Source organism: Canis lupus, chromosome 33, assembly GCF_048164855.1.
Source record: "Canis lupus baileyi chromosome 33, mCanLup2.hap1, whole genome shotgun sequence".
NCBI classification, from domain to species: Eukaryota; Metazoa; Chordata; class Mammalia; order Carnivora; family Canidae; genus Canis; species Canis lupus.
Window position 1 is genome coordinate 3,221,336 of NC_132870.1, and position 22,509 is coordinate 3,243,844.

A 22,509-nucleotide genomic window follows, 5' to 3' on the forward strand; every position below is an offset into this window, starting at 1 on the left:
CGTCGGTGCAGCTCCGGAGGCGGCGGCGGTGGCGGGAGAGGCCCAGCGCAGTCCCGGAGGGGCCGGCCGCCCGCCCCTTCCCCGTCGCCCCCCCGCCAGGTGGCCCCGCCCCCACCCCGGGCTCGCGCTCGCGCTCCCGCTCCCGGCGCCCAGCGAGGCGGCTCGGACGCCCGGGGCGCTCGCGGAGGTGGCGGCGTCGCCCCCGCGCCCGGCCCCGGCCCCGGCCCCGCCCCGCCCCCGCGCGCCCCGCCCCGCCCCGCCCCGCCGCGGCCCGGCCCCGCCCTCTCCGCCGCCCTCTGCGGGAGCCGGGAGCCGGGAGCTGCCGCGGGGCCGCGAGCGCGCTCGGCTCGGGGGCTCGGGATGTGAGGCTCGGGCGGCCGCAGCGCGCGGGGCCGGGGACTCGCCCTCTCGCTCGCCCTCTCGCTCGCCCCTGCGCGCGCCCCGGGGCCTGCAGCGCGCCGGCGGGATGAAGAAGTTCTCTCGGATGCCCAAGTCGGAGGGCGGCGGCGGCGGCGGCGGCGGCGGAGCGGCGGGTGGCGCGGCCGGCGCGGCGGGGCCCGGCTCCGGCTCCGGGAGCTCGTCGCTGGGGGTCCGCGTGTTCGCGGTCGGCCGCCACCAGGTGACCCTGGAGGAGTCTCTGGCCGAAGGTACGGGTCCCGGGGGGGCTCGGCCGGCGGGCGAGGGAGGGCGGGTCGTGGCGGCGGCGGCGGCGGCGGCGGCGGCGGGTCCCGTGCGCTGCTCTGCGCTCGCCCTTGCCGCCCTCACCTCCCCGGCGGTGCCCGCCCGCGGGGGGTGCCTGAGAGTCAGCCCTGCTCGCCGCTGGCGGCTCGGACCGCTGCACACTCCTCCCGTTACTGACTCCAAGTCCTTGTCGGGACCGTTCCTCCTTGGCGCGGGGAAACACACAGCAGACGTCCTGGCGAGTGACGCGGTGTCGTGGGCCAGCGACTCGTTAGAGGGTCAGACCGAGCAGGACCGAGGCCCCGCTCTGCCAGCTGCGGCTCAGGCCGCTGCAGGGCCCCGGCCCCTCCCCCGAGCCCCCACGGGCGCCCCACGGTACCGGACTCTGCAGCCCGCACTGTCGAGCTGGGTTTGCTCTGACTCAGTCCGCGGTTGCGAAACAGTTTGTTCCAGTGCGTGCGCTTGTGCGTGCGTTGGAGGTGATGCTTTCTGCCCCGAATTGTTAGCGGGTTGATTTGGAGGATCAGGTGAACTTGAAGTCCGTTGATCTTTTTTTTTTTTTTTTTTTTTTTTAAGGACCGTCGTCAGACAAGGTTCTGTTCATTCATACCCTTTCAGTACGTCTCTCTGGTACTTTAAAGGGGGCTAAGAGGGGATCCCTGGGTGGCGCAGCGGTTTGGCGCCTGCCTTTGGCCCAGGGCGCGACCCTGGAGACCCGGGATCGGATCCCACGTCGGGCACCCGGTGCATGGAGCCTGCTTCTCTCTCTGCCTCTCTCTTTCTCTCATAGTGTGTGACTATCATAAATTAAAAAAAATAAAATAAAATAAAAGGGGCTAAGAAAGCAGGTGAAGTTTTGCATTAGGCCCTTCTTTACCATTACCAGTTTATGTCAGCGGTTGCAAGTCCGCTTACAAGAAAGCTTTACACCATTAAAAAAACAAAACAAAACAAAAAAAACAAAAAAAAAAAAAACCAACAACAAGATCCTGCACTTTAGTTTTGTGTTTCCTGTGTAACTGGCTTGTAGAAGATAGTTTCTCTTATTTATCGAATGCTCCATTTGATCTTTGGAGTTTTGTTTTTTTGTTTTTTTTTATCTTTGGAGTTTTTAATGGCAGAATATTACAAAACAGATACTTTTAAAGTTTCATGAATAGTCTGTTGATAATTGGCCCTCTAACGTCCAAGGTTAAGAGAAAAGAAATTGAAGAGAGTAGTTTTAGTCCTCTGAAAGTCAGACATTGATGTGGTTTGGACACAGTAGACTGAGATTCCACTTAACGTTTTTCGAAATGCCATAAAGAATAGCACATTAGTGCGAAAGAAAAATATGAAGGTTTTTGTTTATAGAATATGTAAAGAGAGAGAAATCTTGAATTATTCAGGAATGGGTGTTACTGTTTTGCAAGCCACGGCACCTAGTAATGAGCCTAGCCAAACCTTGGAGAGGTGGGAGAAGGATCCTTAGCTTTTCAAAAGAATGAATATATGGTGATTGGTTTTGATAGACAGATTTACTGTGCTGTAAAATTTCCGGGTTCTTTATTGTACACGGATTTCCAATGTTGGTTTAGATTGAGTTGCGGGTTTTAAGAAGATACGGCTATTAACTCACATGCTGTACGTATTTCTTTGAATTGCAGTAACTAATTGAAGTGTGGCTTGAGTGGTATTACACTCACTTCATTTCACAAAATCCCAGATGAGTTTTTTATTTAGTAGAAAGAAGACATTAACGTTTCATCAAACTAGACTTTGGATTTGTGGCTTTTATCACTGCTCTAAGCATACCCTACCATTACCCTAAGCAAGTCATTTTCAACAAAAATTAAGTAATTTTGAAAAATAAAAATAAAAATGAAGAATTTCAAAGGAGGAGTGCTCATTCAACCGCAAACAATAATTTAAAAAAAATTCAAGGACTAATGTCACTGTTGGGAGTTTTCCACTAGCTTTTGCTATAAATTTTTCGTTTTTCTTGGGAAAATCCATAATCAAGTGCTAGGATGAAGGAGGAGCTGAAGAAAACCATTTTTGGAAGGTGGAACTTCCCCACCACCCAACTCCACCTCTTGGACTAGATTTTTACTTCGTCTTTTCTGGAGGGGAGGGGAGACTTTCTTCCATTTTGTGTGTTTCTCTCACACACGCATCTGAAATTGCCTATATTCAGTTTACTTTTTGGTCCTGGCAGTTTTTTCTTATTTCAGATGCTTACTATCCTCTCTCCTTTCCAAATAATTTAGACGATTTGAACAAGATGTTTAAGCACAAAGTCTGGTTCACATTCAAGAATGATCATTCAGTAATTGGCAGATACATTTGCTGGATTATAAGATTAGGGCAAGTGCTGTGGAAAAGCATTAGATTTTAGAGTGGGACAAGGGGTGAAAACAAAGACCAAAAAACAAATTTGGTAGGTTTTACTTTTTTTTTTTTGCTTTGGGTCCATGTTGTTTAAACAGGGCCAAGACTGTAGGTGCTGTGCCCTGAGGTGTTTTTGCCATGCTACTGCAAACATGCATCTTGTTTAGAATGGCCTCTGTAGTGTCTTTGAGTCATCAATAGATCTGCTAGGATGCAATGAAAATTGCATCATTGTCTCATGTTCTGCCTCAAACTCTCCTTCTCTTTCTCTAAGTATATATTTACATATTTGATTCTTATTATTGAGAGTAGTTATGTTTTGTAAAGTCACTGAAGAGTGAGTTAGTAAGTACTGAACCATTGCCCTTGAGAAGTACACGCAGAGGTACTGCAAAAGACACTGTTCACATTTTTGTCAACCAGTCAATATATAACTGTGCTTTATGTGTATTTCTATTTAAAGATCTTATTTAATGTATGTTGTTTACTCATTAAAAGTGAACTTACAGCTAACAGCGCTGTAACTCATGTCTAAATGAAACTTAGCTAAAACATTTTCTCTCTAAGGGACATCACAGCCTTCTTGAGCTTAGGAATACTAGATGACACTTGGGCACTATGCTTGGGGCCGTTTTAAACAATGAAATCACCAATAAAAAGCACAAATATGAGAAAAACATGACAGTAAACACACTTCAAAAAGAGCCCTTGTTCATAAACAAGGCAGGACACTATCTTGTTGACTCCAGCTGGCCTTCTCAAAATTTCCAGCACTATACTCATATCTACAAATCATGAAAATGCCATTGTATTGATTTTGGGAATACAGATAAATTTTAGCAACTACATAAATTTATAAATATGGATCCCCAAATAATGAGAATCAAGTTATGTCTGTATGTATATATATGTACACATATACTTGCGTTTTATATATCATATATTTAAATAAACGGCTTCTCAGAGTTATGTTGTATGTTTAAACTGTTGGAGTAGTTTCTTCTCTGAAGTATACACCTTGTATCATAGTCTCTAGTTAAGTAGGTGTATGTTTGAAGATGCATATTACACCTTGTGCCTTTTTAATTCCTGCTTAAAGTTTAGAGGACTAATATTATTATTGTGGAGCATTTTCATTGTTTTTCCAAAAACAGTTTAGTTTCTGGAGTGCATGCTAACCAGATCCAATTTGGGCCCATAGAAATGAGATGGAGCCATAAGTAAATTTTAGCTTGAAATAGTGTCAAATTGACAAGCGTATGTAATTCAGTATACTCTTTAAAGTTTTTACTAAAACATAGAACTGGCTTTTTGATCACATACATCCATAGGCCTTCAGTGCTAGTTAGAGGATTTAATATTGATTGATAATAGGAAGAAGTTGGTTCTCAATGTGTTTGATTCTCAATGTACTAAGTATGTTTGGTACAAAGTGCTTAAATAAACGGAGAACCTGGAGACTGGGACACTATCCATGATTTGTTGAGGTAATCTAATTATGAGGTTTTGGGGGCTGGATAGGAATGGTATTTTGAATATGATTGCATGGGTAAGGATAAGACTTTCTGTCATGGCTTGGGGGTTGTTGGTACTGTCAGTACTGGTTATTGGGAAGCCAGGAATATACTGCAGACTTCTGTACAAGGAGCTCAGTAGCTCTCTCAGAGTTAACTGATTAGATTAGGGTAAGTTAATTTAGGCTAAGCATTAACCAGCTCTCACTGTTAATTTTACAGGAAGGTAGTAAAATACATTTGATTTTGCAATATAAATCAGTCTGAAAATAATGGACTTAAGCATGATATTTCATTTGTAGAAATTATCTGTGGCTATCCAGTAACTTGTAACTTAAAGTTTCTGAGAGAGGATAGAGCAGAAGGGGAGGATTTAACAAAAATATTGATAATTGTTACTACTCCATAGCTATTAAATGCCTTTTGTGTGCCAGGCTCTGTAGTAGGTACAGTGGAGAACAAAACATATATTTCTTTGTCCTAATGGAATTTACAGTCTAATATTGAAGATAAACATTAAACAAAAATCATCAAGTTAATGTAGTTAATTTTGATAATTGTTATGAGAAGAAAGCACAGGATTTTATGAGAGAATAACTGATTCGGTTTATATTATTGAAGGATCAAGAAAGACCTTTTTTGATATTTTACCAAAACTCTGACGTATGAGAAAAATTAGGTAAAAGCAGCGATGTTAAAGTGAGGGTGGTATAAAGTATATCATGAAGAGAGAAGTCTCTATGTGGGAAAAAGTTTCAGAAACTGAAATATGCCCAGAGCTGAGGACTACTATTGAATCACTTGGAGAAAGGACCCAAGATGATATTGGAAAAGGTGTCCAGGATCCAAGAATTTAGGATTTTAGGTTTTATGTGATAATACAATGGGAAGCTACTGAAGGATTTAAAATAGGGCAGTTACATGCTCTGATTTGTATTTTTACAAGATCATTGTGATTTCTATATAGAGACTGGTTACAGTCTGTACAAATTAGATGATTAGTTAAGATAGTGGCAGTAGGAATGGAGATGAATGTAATAATGCTTAAATGGGAAGACCTGGTGATGGGGGGGGAGGGTATTGTAGGAACTGTGAAGTAAGACTTGTTTATGCTTGGTTTGGAGGTATCAATCATATGCTGAGATGGGGAAGAAAAGAGAAGGAACAGGATTTTTTTTTTTTTTTTTTTTTTTGCAGGGGAGTGGATAGGTGGGGGAGAGTTAAGGAGGGTATCTAGGAGTTCCAGACATGTTTTAGTTGAAATATCTGGGGGGAAATAAGTGTCAAGTAGGAAGCTGAGTATGTGGTTTGGGTTTGGTACGCAGCAAAGGTTTCTGGGCTTAGAGATAGGTATTTTTGATAACTGAGCATTTGGCTGTCACTGAAGGCCCTGGGAGAGGATAATGCATAGGGAGAGAGTATAGAATGAGAAGGCACTCACTGAAGGACCCTGGTAGAACATTGGTCTCAGACATTGGTGTTTATCAGAATCATTTGGAGGCCTTGGTAAAGCACATATTGCTGAGCCTGACCCCCAAAGTTTGTTTCATATGTATGGGTAAGGCTCCTAATTTTCATTTCTAACAACTTGCTCACTGATGCTGCTGGTCCAGAAACCATACCTTGAGAACCACTGATTTAGAGTAAAAAGGAGCTGCCAGAGAGTTATGAAGAATACCAAGAGAATCTGATGCTTTGAAGAGGAGGGATTGTTGCTGAGAAGTCATCTTGATCACATTTTTGGGCCATATACTCACATTTATGCTTCGTTCTTTTTTTTTTTTTTTTCTTAGGTTTTATTTTTAAGCAATCTCCGTACTCAATGTGGGGCTCAAACTCACAACCCCGAGATACAGAGTTGTATACTTCATGGACTGAGCCGGCCAGGCACTCTTCGTGCTTAGTTATTTTATTTTATTTTATTTTATTTTATTTTATTTTATTTTATTTTATTTTATTTTATTTTATTTTTTATTTTATTTTTAGGTTAAATTAAATTTATTTATTTAATTTATTCATGAGAGACAGAGAGAGAGGCAGAGACATAGGCAGAGGAAGAAGCAGGCCCCATGCAGAAAGCCTGATGTGGGACTTGATTCAGAGACTCCAGGATAACGCCCTGGGCCAAGGGCAGATGCTCAACTGCTGAGCCACCCAGACGTCCCATCCCATGTTTAAGTTCTTAACCTACCTTTTAAATCTTAGCTCTGGTATATCCTGATAGTACTCTGCTCCAGCCACAGCGTACCCCGTTTGCCATTGTTCTGTGACTGTTGTATTTACCTATCACTACCTTTGCCTGTGTAATCCTAACTGCTAGTTATGATCACTCCCTTCTTCCTGTGGACATTTGTACCTATTTATTTGTACCTCCCCCATGTCTATTGACATGTTTATTTTACAGAGGTGGCTGAGTTTAAAGAAAAAAAGTATTGCTATATGCAATTATGAAAGTGTTTTACATTGTACAATTGATTCTGACAGCTCTTTGAGGGCAGTCTTATTTATCTCTGTCTTCAGTTTCTGTGCTGTAATTTTTGTTCTGATTGAATAGAATTCTCTGGAAACATTGTTTCCTTTTTTTATAAGATGGAGTTAATATTTATTATAAAGATTAACAGGTAATGTGTCTGTGATATTAAGAAGATAATGTATGATAATATCTAACAGTGCATTGCCAAATCTTTCAATAAATATGGGCCAATTTTAGGTTCAGATTTGGTGATAAGCTTTCAGTGAAATCTGCTTCTGGAATTGCAGTAATTTATCCCTGGGTGGTTCAGTGGTTTGGTGCCTCCCTTCGGCCCAGGGCGTGGTCCTGGAGACCCGGGATTAAGTCCCGCATAGGGCTCCCTGCATGGAGCCTGCTTCTCCCTCTGCCTGTGTCTCTGCCTCTCTCTTTCTCTGTCTCTCATAAATAAATAAATGGAATTGCAGTAATTTGCTTGTAGAATATGTATTACATTTATACTGAATAAAGTATCACATTTATATTTGTAAAAAATTGAATCATTTTAATTAGATAATTATGTGGCATTTTAGCCATATATAATTTTTAAGTTTCAATTAGCTATATAGAATTTTTACCTTGATAAAGTGTATGTTTTGACAAGAAAATGAAAGTAATTCATAGCAAAGAACATTACATAGACTCTTAATAACACATGCTTCTCTTTTGTGTTATCATTGTGGGGATAGTTCTTTGATTGTAATTTTGATTGCTGTTACGTTTTCTCTAGAGGTGGCAGTTTTATTCAAGGGCCCTAAAGCAATTCCAAATTTTCAATATTTTGGGTAGCCCTGGTGGCGCAGCGGTTTAGCGCCGCCTGCAGCCCGGGGTCTGATCCTGGAGACCTGGGATCGAGTCCCACATCGGGCTCCCTGTGTGGAGCCTGCTTCTCCCTCTGCCTGTGTCTCTGCCTCTCTTTCGCTCTCTCTGAATCAATAAATGAATAAATCTTAAAAAAATAAACAAATTTTCAATATTTTGAAAAAATATAGTGGAAATTACGCATTTATCCCCAGAAAAGGTGTTAAGTTGCACTAACATCAAATTTCTTTGCTTTTAGCTATGGTCAACTTTGCTTGGTTAATACTAACTTTCTCATGCTGAGTAGTTTGGAAAGGTTGTCTTTGAATTATTTTGAAAATATAAATTAATACTTGTTAGCATCTTTCCATTATGAGGTCTGCAGGAGGGAAAAATAGAAAAGGTCCTTGATGGTGTGTTTATATTATGGAACGTAGTAGAAGGTAGAATTGTTGTGTGTCGTTACATTGATTCTGGACCTTTAGTGTTCTTTACTAATCTTATTTACACATTATATTGGTTCTCTGTCACTCTTTCCCCCCTTTTTTGGTCAAAACTTGACGTAGAACATAAACATTTACTAGAGCCTATTTGGTAGCTATCAAAATGATTAAAGGCTTGACTTAGAATTCTGAAATTAAGAGTCCTGAGTGGTAATTTCAAAGCTATGGAATGGTTTCATTACAAGGAGTTGAGACTGTTTATTCCTTGGTTTTATCCTGCATCCATCTGGTGAACCATTCATCTACCCACAAGCCTACTATTTTTAGGGAACTGAGTTGGGAAGTTGAGTGGTTAATGACTGAGCTGTTTTAAATAGTTGGGCACTTAGTTAATTTGGAGATTCTCTTGTCTGCATATATCATCTTTACAAATGAGATCAGTCAGCACTTTTCTGCTGTTTCATGTCTCTGCAGGAAAGTGGTTGTCGGGCTTTGACACAGAGATACTTTATTTTTGGACTTTTTGGTTTGTCCTCGTCTTGTAGAATTCCAGTAAAATTTAAGGGCATGGTTTGGGGTATGGCTTCTAGAGAGGCATTTTGCAGTGAATATTATTTTAAAATATGAAACACTATTGCTACTAATTTGCCTATTTTAACATTTCATTAGATCTTTGAAATAGTTCCTGGATCTTTAATAGTTCCTGGAGGCAACTATTAAAAAAAAAAAAAAAAAAAGGCAAAATTTGGAGTTGGGCCAGCTGATACTCTGTTATGCTAATAACTTGCATTGTGACATTTTGACTTCAGTTTCCTCAAGAAAAAATGAAGTTGATAAAGATGAATCTGTAACATCTTTTTCCATTTTGACATTATCTGATTCTGTCTATGTGATGGATTCTTACTGCTACGCTGATGAGAGGAGCAAGGGAAAGGGATAAAGATGAACAGTTTTAGGATTGAGACCATAATGAAAAGATTGTGTTTGATAACCATGCATTTGAGTTCTTTGACAAGCTTCAGTATAGATTAGCAACTTATTTTTTTATTTTATTTTTAAAGATTTATTTATTTATTCATGAGAGACACACACAGAGAGGCAGAGACATAGGCAGAGGGAGAAGCAGGCTCCATGCAGGGAGCCCGGTGTGGGATTCGATCCCAGATCTTGGGATCACGCCCTGAGCTGAAGGCAGATGCTCAACCACTGAGCCACTCAGGTGTCCCAGCAATTTATTTTTTAATCCCACAATTAAGAAATAAAATGATTTCTTAATCATTGTGAAAAAGTCTTCTCTAGGAAGTTGCCTTATATAGTACCCCTTAAGATAAGGGTATGGGTGCTCAAATCATGTTGCTTTTCAGAGTACTGTCTAGTTTGAAAGTATATGCCAACTTTAGTGGATTCTTTTGTTATTTTAATGATTTGTGTTCTCCAAGTGATTCATATTTTGGAGGGTGTCTGGAAATAAAGAAATTTTCATGTTTTTCAAGTTTTTATTTGGAAAGAATGTATCAGGAAGGGTTATGACAGTTTGTGGATAGAAAGTTATTTTGTGGATAGAAAATTTATCCATGATAATGTGTGAAGAGTCAGTGCCTTTTTGTTTCTAGTGCTGTCAGCTCTAGTTTGGGTCCTTAATAAGTCTCAGTGAATGACATTCTTATGCAGACTATTCTTCTCTTTGAGACTCTTTACTCACCAAATCAACTCTTCCCAGTTTTTCTTCCTGAAATGGACTTCTGATCCTTTGCCTAAGTGAAGTGCAAACTCATCACTCTGGGATTCAAGGTCCTCTGCAGTGTGACTCCAGCTCCCCTCCGGGCTTAATCCCTCTCTCACTCTGATCCTCGATGTGTATTACTGCACTTGGACTTGACATTTTCTGCATTTTGCTCTTGCTTTTTCATTCCTGTTTTTCAGCTTATGTTGTTACATTGCCTAGAATGCATACACTTCCCTCCCCACTCTGTTTAATTGTATCTTGCAGTGAACCTTTAAAATACTTTCTTGCAGTCTTTTTTTTCTGTGACACCCTATCTGCAACCAAATGAGTGTAATTATGCCTTCCTCTAATCCTCTGTGTAGCAACTGCCGCTTATATTGCACTTATTTTACACAGCTTTGTTTTATTCTAAGAAAATGTGTAGTAAAAAGTTTCCTCTACTGTAAGATTAAAAGTCCCCTTAAGATTTGGCAATGTACTCCTCTTATCTCTTATCTCTTGCAGTGCTGTGCTCATGATAGGTATTTAGTACATTTGTGAGAGATTGAAGTTTTGAATCGAAAAGCAGCCAGAAGTCCTGTAAATAGTTATTATAAAACAATTGGATAACAACTGTGTTTGACATATTCAACTGTTTGGTTGATGTTTAGGAGTAGGTTGGCCCCAAATTTCAAGTTGTGTCTTTTTACAGAAGCTAAAAGAAGTAGATAGAAATATTTGATGATAATGTAGGTAGAGCATTATCTAGGTGAATGAAAAAAATACTACCAGATTTATTTTTGGATTCCTAGCATGTTTCATTTCTGTAGTGATTACACAAGTAGCACATTTCTGTTTTGCGGGTCTGCTTGCTCTTCTTACTAGGTGATTCTCAGCAGTGTTCTAGCCCGAGTGACCCGTGTCATCTTTAAAGAAAGCCACTACCATGGGACAGAGAGGGCAAACTGAAGAGGCCTAAAGTATGTGCTCTGAATACCCTAATATTAAAGTAATACTATTGGAAATGGTCAACTGGCTGTGGCTTTCTCTTGAGTGGTTGATAGTTACCAAGGCTTTATGGGACAACTGGTATCTAAGAGAATGAGAGATTAGGAAGAAGGGGATCTTATATCCTTAGTGCTCTGGGGAGGAAAATACTTATTACCTTAGGGGACCCCTCTAACTAGTGTGTATAGTATTGGAGTTGCTTTTCTCGATGGAAAGACCTTCAGTTTTCTTTGAGATTAGGGAATTCATAAACCTGGCATGACAGATCAGAGGTAGCAAACCAAGTCTTTTTGCAGTCTTGTTAATAACTAATCATTATCACCCTCAACATTCTTCTATTCCTTCTTTGGTTATCTGGAAGAGAGATTTCTAACACACCATTTCCTCTGCCTAATTGCCGTGTCTACTTATTTTGCTAATTTTTTGTAGTGGGGTCATTGTTAGGGCTGACTGGCGTTTTTTTACATACTTAAGTATTCTTTTTTAAATGAAATTGTCTGTGGTTAGTCTAAGTTTTACTGTTCTTTCTGGAATCATTAAGATGTTAGTATTAAAATGATGTACACATAATATGGTAAAATAGTTTACTTGATGAATGTTTCGGGACCCTTACTCAGGAGTAGGATTACGCATCACTGGCGATGACCCACTTTTTCATTCTCTGGCCTACATAACAGAATCTCTCCTACTGCATATTAATGGTCTATTCTTTGTATAAAAAAAATGATGGCACTGACTCATGATTAGTAGGACATGAGTTTTGAGTTATTTTTCCAGAACTAGGATGTGTATATTATCTCTTTGCATAGGCCTTTAATGGTCTTTTCTGTGATCAATAACAGAAGTTTGTAAGATAGTTAACTGGTGTTGAAAGCAATAATGTAGATCTGAGGAGTTTTTTTTTTTTTTTCTTACCAACTAGCCTAGTTCAAATCCTAGTGAATAGTTAACTGGGTTGTTAAATCTGTTAATTTTTTATCTTTTAGCAAAATATTGTTTGTATAATCCAAAGGAGAAATTCTAAGGATCTCAGTCCAAATTGATACATATTTTAAAAACATACTGAAGCTAGCTGTTATGGATTTTATGTTTTTCAGCTTACTGAAGTGGGAGCTTAAGAAATGTTGCAAATCAGTGGGTTTTTTAAAAAAGTATTTTTAAAAAAAGTGTTTTTGTATGTCACTTTGCTGATTGTACTCTTGTCCATGAGGAATATTGGAAGTGAGTTTGCAAGATGCTCTGAATTCATGGTGTTCAGAGCTGGATGTAACCAAAGGCCATAAATTTCTAGTATGAGAAACTTGTATTTACAGATTTAAGGTTCAGATTTGTTTTCACCTTAAAGTAGCAGCTCTCTTTCTTAGTAAAGGCTACATGCATTTTAAAACGTTATGATGGATATTGTGGGTAAGTTCACTGGTTTTTGCTTTTTGGAAGACTAAATATAGGGATATATAGGGATGAGGCTGGTAGGTGGTATACAAGAATCTGAATTGAGAATAAGACCTTCTCAGCTCCCTTCGGAAAATATTACTAATTTTTATATTAACTGGTGGTGTTGGACTAACAGTTCTTTTAAAATGCTAGTGCATCATTAAATCTCCCATAATTGTTGCAATTATCCAGTTTTTTTTAATTATCCAGTTTTAATTCCCTCATTTAGCTACGAGAAAGTAGACTAAGGGATGACCCCAAAGTCACACTGCTGGTGTTGATTGTGGAAGGAGGAATTTAGGTCTCGTGACTAATCTAGCACTCTTTCTACTACATGTGACCTCCTTAATTGGGTCCTGTGCATGTACAGGCATAGGTTTTTGATTGGAGTGGGCTTAAGAGATTGAGGGACTTTTAATATGCTGGAGGCAACTGGAATATTCATGGTTGCCTCCAGAGTCTGAGATAGAAGGAGATATTATTCCCAACCACTTTTGAGTTAAAGCTTTCCCCCTTTGCTTTTCCTTAAAGCCATCAAACCATGTGCTGCAGTTTAAGATGTCAGGATTAATTTTACAAAGTTTAGAATTGCAGCTTCCCCCAAATGAATCTGTTCTGTCAGTGTAGAAATGTTCATCGTAAATGAAATAATGTATTTGCCAACTCTAAAGTAAGTAACATAAAATCACATTACTCTAGCTTCTTCAATTGAATGTACCATAGCAATATATATCTAGGACCTCCTATAGAAAGCAAGGAAAGTGAAAAGAAGAAAATAGCTGAATCCTTATCCCCTACTTCCTTCAGTTCCTAGTTCAAGGTTATGGAACGTTAAGAATTAGTGCTGTAATATCAAATCCCTTTTTGCATTTCATTTAACAAATTTGTGCTGCATGTTATTTAAAAGAAAAAGGAACAAGGTTTCATCATATTTTTAATTTTATTAGATCATGGCACAAATGCATTTGACTTATACCTAGAATACTAAACGTCTGAGCGTTTGCAGGAGAAATACAGTGCCTATGGCATCATAAAACAATTTTCTTAAAAATGACATGACATTGCTTCTGTGATACAAGTGGCATATTTTTATAGACATACAGGTGAAAAGTTAGAATAGTTCTTGATATATGATTTTAAAATAGTAAAAGAAAAAAAATTTTTAAAGACTTTATTTATTTGACCTAGAGAGAGAGAGAAAGAACCAGAGAGCAAAGCTGGGGGAACAGCAGAGGGAGAGGGAGGAAGCCGACTCTCCTCTGAGCAGAGAGCCTGATGGGGGGCTTGATCCCAGAACTTTGAAGGCAGATGCTTAACCGACTAAGCCACCCAGGCACCCCTAGGAGAGCTTTTTTTAAAAAAATTGAGAGGAACAAAAAAAAAAAAAAAAAAAAATTGAGATATAATTGACATGAACATTAGTTTCAGGTGTACAATGTAATGATTGCATATTTGTATAAATTGTAAAATGATCACAATAAATATGGCTAACATCCATCATTAATTTTTTAATGTTAGTTACACATTTGTTTTTTCTTGTGATGAAAACTTTTAAGATAAACTCTGTTAGCAACTTTCAAATATAGAATACATTATTAGCTATAGTTGCCATGTTATGCAGTACATCCTCAGGACTTAGAGCTTTTTTATGTCAAAGTGTAACCCCCCCACCCCATTCTACCTCTGATATCTGTGTCTCCTTTTACTTCCAACTTTAGAAGCTGTGTCCCTGATTTCTCTAGTCTGCCCTGTTACTTTATCAATTATCTGATTTTTCTTCTGTTTTCTGCTGCTTGTTCTTTAATTCTTACTATATCTCATTTCTGCTCAGCATGTAGGCCTATTTGTTTCTCTCATCTTAAAAGGTAAAATAAAAACAACAATAGAACTAAGTGATCTTTTGTGTGTCTTTTTTTTTTTTTTTTTTCTGTTCTGTCATTAATTGGGTTTTCTAAAAGAATAGGCTTCAGCAATGGTTCTCAAAATATGGTTTGTGGGCCTTAGGGGAAAGGATCCCCAAGACCCTTTGAGGAGACCTCAGGTCAAGATTATTTTCATAATACTACCAAGACGTAATTTTGCCTTTTACGCTCTAGGCATTTGTGTTGATGATTCAAAAGCAATAGCAGTGGTGGTAAAACTTGTAGTACCTTAATACAAGTCAAAACAGTTTGCACCAAACTGTATTAGTAGTCATTGTAGTTTTCATCATCATTTGCCTTCAGTTTTTTTGTTTTGTTTTTAATTGTGTGCTTATTTTTGAAGCCAGTTTCCCTTAAGAACATCCTTGATAAAGCTGTGAAAATTCTATCAATCTTGGCCCCTTGAATACATCTTCTTTTTTTGATTGTGGTATAACGTATGTAACAAAAAAATTACCATTTTGACCATTTTTAAGTTTACAGTTAAGTGGCATTAAGTACATTCACATTGTTATGTGACAGTTACCACTAGTGATCTCCAGAACTTTCTTGTTTTCTCTAATTGAAACTCAATATCTATTAACCATTAGCTCCCCATATTCCTTCTCCCCCAGCCTGTGGTAAACACTGTTTTATTTTCTGTCTCTATGAATTTGTATCTGTGCTGCCGAAGTGAGCACTCTGTCTCTATGAATTTGGTTATTCTAAGTACCTCTTATAAACGAAATCCTGTAATATTTGGCCTTTTGTGTCTGGCTTATTTCACTGGAAATAATGTCTTTTAAAAAAGATTTTATTTATTCATGAAAGACAGAGAGAGAGAGGCAGAGACATAGGCAGGGGGAGAAGCAGGCTCCCTGCAAGGAGGCCGATGTGGGACTTGATCCCAAACCCCGGGATCACGCCCTGAGCCAAAGGCAGATGCTCAACCATTGAGCCAGCAGGCATCCCAGAATAATGTCTTTACGGTTCATCCATGTTGTAGCATGTATCAGAATTTCTATTAAATCTGTATAATATTCCATTTTATGTATATATCACATATTGTTTATTCATCAGTGGGCACTTTTGGGTTGTTTTTACTTTTGACAATTGTGAATAATGTTGCTATGAAAATGAGCACACAAATATCTTTTCAAGTCCCTGCTTTCAGTTCTTTTTGGTATATACCCAGAAGTAGAATTACTGGCTTATGTGATACTTCTGTGTTTAATTTTTTGAGGAACGGATACTGTTTTCCATAGTAGCTGCATTTTAAAAAATTCCCACCAGCAATGACATGGGTTCCAATTTCTCTGCATCCTCACTAAAACTTGATATTTTAAGATTTAAAAAAAAAAGTTTATGATAACCATTCTAATGAATGTGAAGTGGTGTATCATTGCAGTTTTAATTTGCGTTTTCCTAAATGTAAGTGATATTGAACATCTTTTTATGTTTTTATTATTGGCCATTTTGTAAGTACACATCTTTTTAATGTGTGAAGAAATGGAAAGTATATGTAAAACATTTGCTGCATAGTGAAATATGGTGGTATAATTGAGGAAAAGCACTTGAGTGATTGAGTTGTCTCCTAGACCAGCTACTTTTTACATGAACACTATTTTTATTTGAAAGAATGACTGACAGACTATGATTCATTAAGATTTGGGTATTTGGCAGATATTTTCTCTATTAAGTGAGGCTGTCACTTCAAGGGAAACACCTGACAGATGTTATTAGTGATGGAAATTGAGCTTTCAAAAGAAAATTAGAATTTGGAAAATTGTATTTGCCATTGTGAACTTGACAGTTTCCCATTACTTAGGTTTTTCTGAGGAGATAGTTGATGATATTAACAAATGTGATTTTTTTAAAATTGTGTAATGAAAGATCTCTTTGACTTAGTGAACTGGTATTTTCCAAATGTATGATGTTACAAATACATAGTACAAGATTGACTATTGAATTTTAGTTTAGCAGTGCAAGGAATTCATTGATACTTGCAACTAACCTTTAAGAAACTACTAATTGTCATATTTTGCTACAATAGCAAAGGAGAATATCTGTAATTATTTGAAAAGACTTGAAGATAAACTTCATCTTTCCCTCTCTATATACCTGAGGTTAAGTTGTGTTCATATGTTTAATTAGGCCCAAACAGTATATCTTAGAGGATTTACTGCAGAAATGGCTATGATAATCTAGCAGTCTACTACCAAGGCAAATATTAAAGAACTATGCAAAAATGTAAAGCATTGCCATTTTTCTCTCTAAATTTTTGTTTTTGAAAAATAACAGCTATTTTCTTATAAATGTTATTTATGTTGACAAATAATATGTTTATTATTTTACACAAATTAATAAAGATTGAAAAAATTCTGTTTTAATTTCTTTTTAAAAATGTATTTATTTTAGAGAGTGTGTAAGTGCACTTGAGTGCAAGCATGGGAAGGGGCAGTGGAAGTGTGACAGGGACAGGCAGACTCCACGCTGAGCACAGAGCCCACTGAGCAGCTTGATCTCATGACCCTGAGATCATGACCTGTGCCAAAATCAAGAGTTGTATGCTTAACTGACTGTGCCACTCAGGTGGCCTATCTCAGTTTTATTTCTAATATGGTAAATATGGATTGATATAACCCACATGAGCAAAAGCTCTCTTGGGTCTTCAATTGAATTTTTAAGACTGTAATGGGATCCTGAACCCAAAGGGCTTGAGAATTACTGGATGGTGTGTAGCCTAGCAAAACTGTCTAATACAGAATCCACTAGCTGCATGTGGCTACTACTTGAAATGGGGCCAGGCTGAATTGAAATGTATCATATATGTAAAATACACATCAGATTTGAAAGCCTTAATGTGAAAAAAGTAATGTAAAATATATCATTAATATATGATATTGCTTACATGTTGAACTAATAGTATTTTGGTTATATTGTGTTAAAAATGTATTACTAAAATTCACTGTTTTTGTCCTTTTGAATGTAGCTGCTAGAAAATTTAAAGTTGCATATGTGGCTTACATTATATTGGACATGTATGGGACAGTATTGGCCTGTAGTGTACAGTTTATTGTGTGAACTCTACACTTTGTAGTTGGGGTAGTTCACCTGGGGTTCACTGACACTCGTGTGTCTTTCTTAGGCAAGGTATTATGGCTTTAATTGTATTTTCAAAGGGATGTATGACCGAAGTAAAGTTAGGAACTACTGTGGAAACTGGAGATAGCTTGTTGAGTTGCTGCTTGTAGTTACTTGGGTACTGCTGGTGGCTTGGATCTGGGGCAATCTCTTTCTCACTGTTTGGGCAAAACCTGCAGTACTAGGTGTGTAATTGAGATGCATTCTTGGCTTCCCAAGTTGGAACTCCGAATGTTCATGCAGAAATACTTCTATAGAGAGACATTAAATACTGTTAATACTACTGTCAATACTAGACTGCAGGTTGACCTGAGAACCTCATTATCAGGTGTAGGATTATTTGTGTGGGGAAATAGTCTGAATGCCAAAGTGCAGATATGAACTGTCAGAACACTACTAAATACCCCCACAGCTAAATACCCCCAAAAGGGGTCAGATCAGTTCATGAATACAGGTTGTCTTCAACTTATGATGAGGTTACATCCTAGTTAACCCATCATAAGTTGAAAATATCATGTCAGAAATATATTTAATATATTTATCCTCCTGAACATTGTAGCTTAACTTGCCTATCTTAAACGTGCTCAGAATACTTTAACGTTATTAGCCCACAGTTGGGCAAAACCATCTAACACAAAGCCTATTTTATAATAGAGTATTGAATAGTATGTAGTTTATTGAATACTGTAGTGAAAGTGAAAAAAAAAAGAATGGTGTATTGGTACAGGATGGTTTTAAGTGTATCAGTTGTTTACCCTCACAATTGCATTGGCTAACTGGGAGCTGTGGCTCACTGCCTCTGCCAGAATCAAGAGAGGGTATTGTACCACATATCAACTAGCCGAGGAAAAGTTCAAAATTCCAAATTTGATACATAGTTTCTGTTGAATGCATGTTACTTTTGCACCATTGTAAAGTTGAAAAATTGTTGAGTTGAACAATTAAGTGGAGAATTGTCTGTAACTGCTTTATTAATGGCCTTCAGATCAGACATTAGTAGATAACTACAGAGGTTCTTAAACTTTGACTAGGATGCTAGGACTTAAATCAGAATTAATCCTAGGTTTAGAGAAAGGTCCAGAAAACTTCAGGTTTAATAAGCACTCCATATAATTCAGTTTGGAATTTTAATTGGCATTACATGAAAACTCTATATTAACTTGAGATGGTAGGTGGGGGGAGGATTGATACATTGACAGTATTGAGTATTTCTTTCCAGGAACATAACATGTCTCTCCATTTTATTAAAACTTTTATGTTTCTTAATGAAGTTTTTCTTCAATTAGGTCCTGCAGCTTTATAAGCTTGGTTCCATGTGCTTTATATTATATTATAAATGGATTGATCTTCTCACCAGTGTAAAAAGTTTTTATTTTTTTATGATTTTGGGAGAAGATAATTTGCTGTTAACTAGGAATATATTCTTATTATTTAGGCTTGAGGAATCTAAGATATAAAAAGACATGGACTCTACCTAGGAATATCTTGCAATCTGGTATGTTTTTAAATAACTGGTTTCTCCAGATGTAGCCAAGTCAGGTCAGTAGAGAAAAACAATGCAAAGTCATAAATGTGAGAATTTAAGAAATCTTTAAGATTTCATTTGAAAGAAACAAAAAGGGACATAGTACTTATCGGGTGCCTGTGAGAAACTTGATTGTACTGTTTCAGAGTTTCTTATGGATCCTCTAAAGTCAAAAAGGACGGTCTATTAAATACTTTTTAGGTTATGGAGAATAATTTTAAAAGTTTTATTGGCATATATAGAACCTTACCAAGGGAGGAAATAACTGATTTTTCTTAATTTTCCTACTATTGTATTCCTATAAATTATTACACTCTGAAAAGATTTGTTCATAGAAAAGCTATGATTGTGTTCTTTCAAAGGTGTGACTTTCTTACAGTAGTATCTGAACAGATCACTTCAGGTGGCAATATTTTTATTTATTAATTTCAGAGTAGAATTTAATGATTCATCAGTTGCATATAACACCCAGTGCTCATTACATCAAGTGCCCTCCTGAGTGCCCATCACCCAATTACCCCATTCCCTCATCCATCTCCCCTCCAGCAAACCTCAGTTTGTACCCTATATTTGAGAGTCTCTTATGTTTTGCCTCCCTTTCTGTCTTTATCTTATTTGTTTCCTTCCATTCTCCTGTTTATCTGTTTTGTTTCCTAAATTTCACATATGAATGATATCATATGGTATTTTTGTCTTTTTCTGACTTATTTTGCTTATAATACCCTCTTGTCCATCCATGTCATTGCAAGTGGCAAGATTTCATTCTTTTTGATGGCTGAGTAATATTCCATATGTATATAATGTGTAAAATAATATATATGTATACCACGTCGTCTTTATACACTCATCTGTCAGTGGACATCTGGGCTCTTTCCATATTTTGGCTATTGCCGCTATAAATATTGTGCCCCTTTGAATCACTGTTTGTACCCTTTGGATAAATACAGAGTAGTGCAATTGCTAGGTCATAGGGTACCTCCGGTTTTAACTTTTTGAGGGACCTCCATATTGTTTTCCAGAGTGGCTGCAACAGTTTGCAGTCCAGGTAGACAGTATTTATGAGGAAGTTCCAGTGGGTGCCTAGAATTTTCTTACCAAAGAGTTTTGCTGTAGTTCTTATTTATTTTTTTTTTGTAGTTCTTATTTTTAAAAAATATTTTATTTATTCATGAGAGATACAGAGAGAGAGAGAAGCAGAGACACAGGCAGAGGGAGAATCAGGCTCCACGCAGGGAGCCCGATGCGGGACTCGATCCTGGGTCTCCAGGATTACACCCTGGGCTGAAGAAAGGTGCTAAATCACTGAGCCACCCAGGTTGCCCGCTGTAGGTCTTATTAACCAAAAAGTACACTTGACAGCTATCATCATCTTTTAAGTAAAATATATTCTGATGTAAACCTACATGTCTTAAAGATCCACAGCTGAATGAGATAACTACAGTCTGGGTATCAATGCTTTTAAGACAAAGCTTGTTTTGTTTTATTATGTTTTAAATGGTACTTGTTCTAAAATTGTAAATGTCTTTATAGACCATTCTAACAGGTAAAAATATCAATGGTAAACATTATTAAATTATTTTATATTGACAGATTTTGATAGAGACTTCCAATTGTTTAGAGAACTTTCTCCCCCATTGCCAAATTTGATGTGGAAGCCAGTTGCATAGATATTTTTAGGACCAGAATTTGGAAAATGTTCTGTTGCATATTTCAGTAATGGTACTAAAATGTAATTTTTTTGAATTCCATATTTCATTAAGAATCTAATGGAAGTTGTATACTGTTCTTGTTTTTTTGATGGAGATTCTTGGGCTGATTCAAGTATTTGTATGTGGGTTTAAAGAGTTCTATGTACATTTTTTTCCTTTTTCTCAGTAAAAATTGGCTTTTCTGTCAAAAGTACATAAGATATTTGTGCGGCTATGAGTAGTGTTATTTCTGAGTATCAGAAGAGTTTGACCCAATTCTTCCTTACTGATGTGCTATGGTCATATCATGTGCTACAGATGGATTGTAGGTATGCTAAGATAATTCTTCCTCAGTCCTCAAAGTGGCTCCATTGTGGTTAGGGATCCCTTCTGGTTATCTCTGGCTGAAAGCAGACTCCCGTCATTTTCCCATGGGGCCAGCCAAGTAGTTGGAAAGCACTGATTGAGTAAAAATATTGGATGGTTTTCCATTAGTATAAGTACAGATTTAGTCAATGGAATATGAAGCCCAGGGAATTGTGGGGGTTGGTGAGAAAGATAAGCTCTACTCTGCCTGACAAACCTTATTAATCAGGAAATAGACTTGAGCTGTCTTTGAAAAGGAGGAATTGCACAAGCTATTCTTTCAATTTAAGCCTTGTTTGTTTTTGGTGACATCGAGATAAACTGATTTGAAATGGTGTAGAGTGTCTTACACAGAATATTTAAATATATATCTGTTTTCTGAGCCACGGTGTTGGTTATCAGGACTTAAAGTAATAGATACTGACTCTGTGCTGATACTTTGGCTCTGTGTTGTGATTTTTCTTAGTAGTTCCCTCCTCCCCCTTCTGAAGTAATTACAGAAGGCTCTGTGTTTACTTGGCACACTTGAGATTGTTACACAAAGTGCATGCATAAGCATCAACACGTTGGGACCAGTCTAGTGATAAAGGATATTGCCAAGAGGAGTTAACATATCCTGTACAGTACACTCTATATCTTTGGTGACTTAAAAAAAGCTTATCTTATTTGGATTGGATGTAGAATTACCATCTTTGTAACTTCCCCACGCACATTCAATTATAAAATTTTTAGTGGTTTTTGTTTGCTAACCACGAGTTGTTTTGTATGATTTTTAACTCTGCTTTAATAAAGAACTAAATACTGGAATGTAGTTATGTGTGCAAGTTGTACAGTGTCAAGGTAGCTTAATTTCTAAGTATTCTAAAAGAGTTTTGCCTTCTCTGATCGTTTCATGTTAATATTTTAAGTCAGTATAACTTAAACTGCAGTTGTCAAAACTTTGAAATAGAACTGTTTTTACTTAATAAGAATGTAATTTGTATTATAAAGTAAAACATCTAAAGTAAAAAGTGGCAGACAACTTATTTGTTAATAGACCATAGATTGAATCGCCTTGCTTATATACGAGAATTATCTAAATGTAACACTGAAAAAATTTTTTCCCCACATACTAAAATTGTAAATGTGTTTGGGAGGATGAATATATTTTAAAAACTTAGCCTTTCAATGAGTTTCAAAGCAGTGTTTTTTTTTCCTTTAGTTTTTTTTTTTTTTTTTTTCCCCCTGGGAGCAGTTATCTGAAGTATTTTAAGGTGGAATTAAAATGTTCCATATTGCTCAGTGAACTCATTTCCCTTTGCATAGATTGGTATTTTACCTGTCCTTTATTCCTTCACAATCTTTCTGTGTGATGGATCTATTCACAGATTCCCTAAATCTCTATCCCTATAGTCCAGGTTTCCTGTGTCTGTTGTAGACC

General features: G+C 37.8%; 1 protein-coding gene across 4 annotated transcripts in view; it reads left to right on the top strand.

Annotated features, from left to right (window-relative positions):
- The first annotated feature begins 389 nt into the window (after window positions 1-389).
- BMP2K (BMP2 inducible kinase) overlaps window positions 390-22,509 on the top strand; it is a 114,273-nt gene continuing 92,153 nt past the window's right edge. Inside the window, exon 1 of one of the 4 annotated variants that reach the window (XM_072810020.1) lies at window positions 390-647. In XM_072810020.1, coding sequence (XP_072666121.1) covers window positions 467-647 — 181 coding nt within the window. In that variant the 5' untranslated portion in view covers window positions 390-466. The remainder of the gene's footprint in view (window positions 648-22,509) is intronic. The other 3 variants (XM_072810021.1, XM_072810019.1, XM_072810022.1) reach the window with 3 other exon arrangements.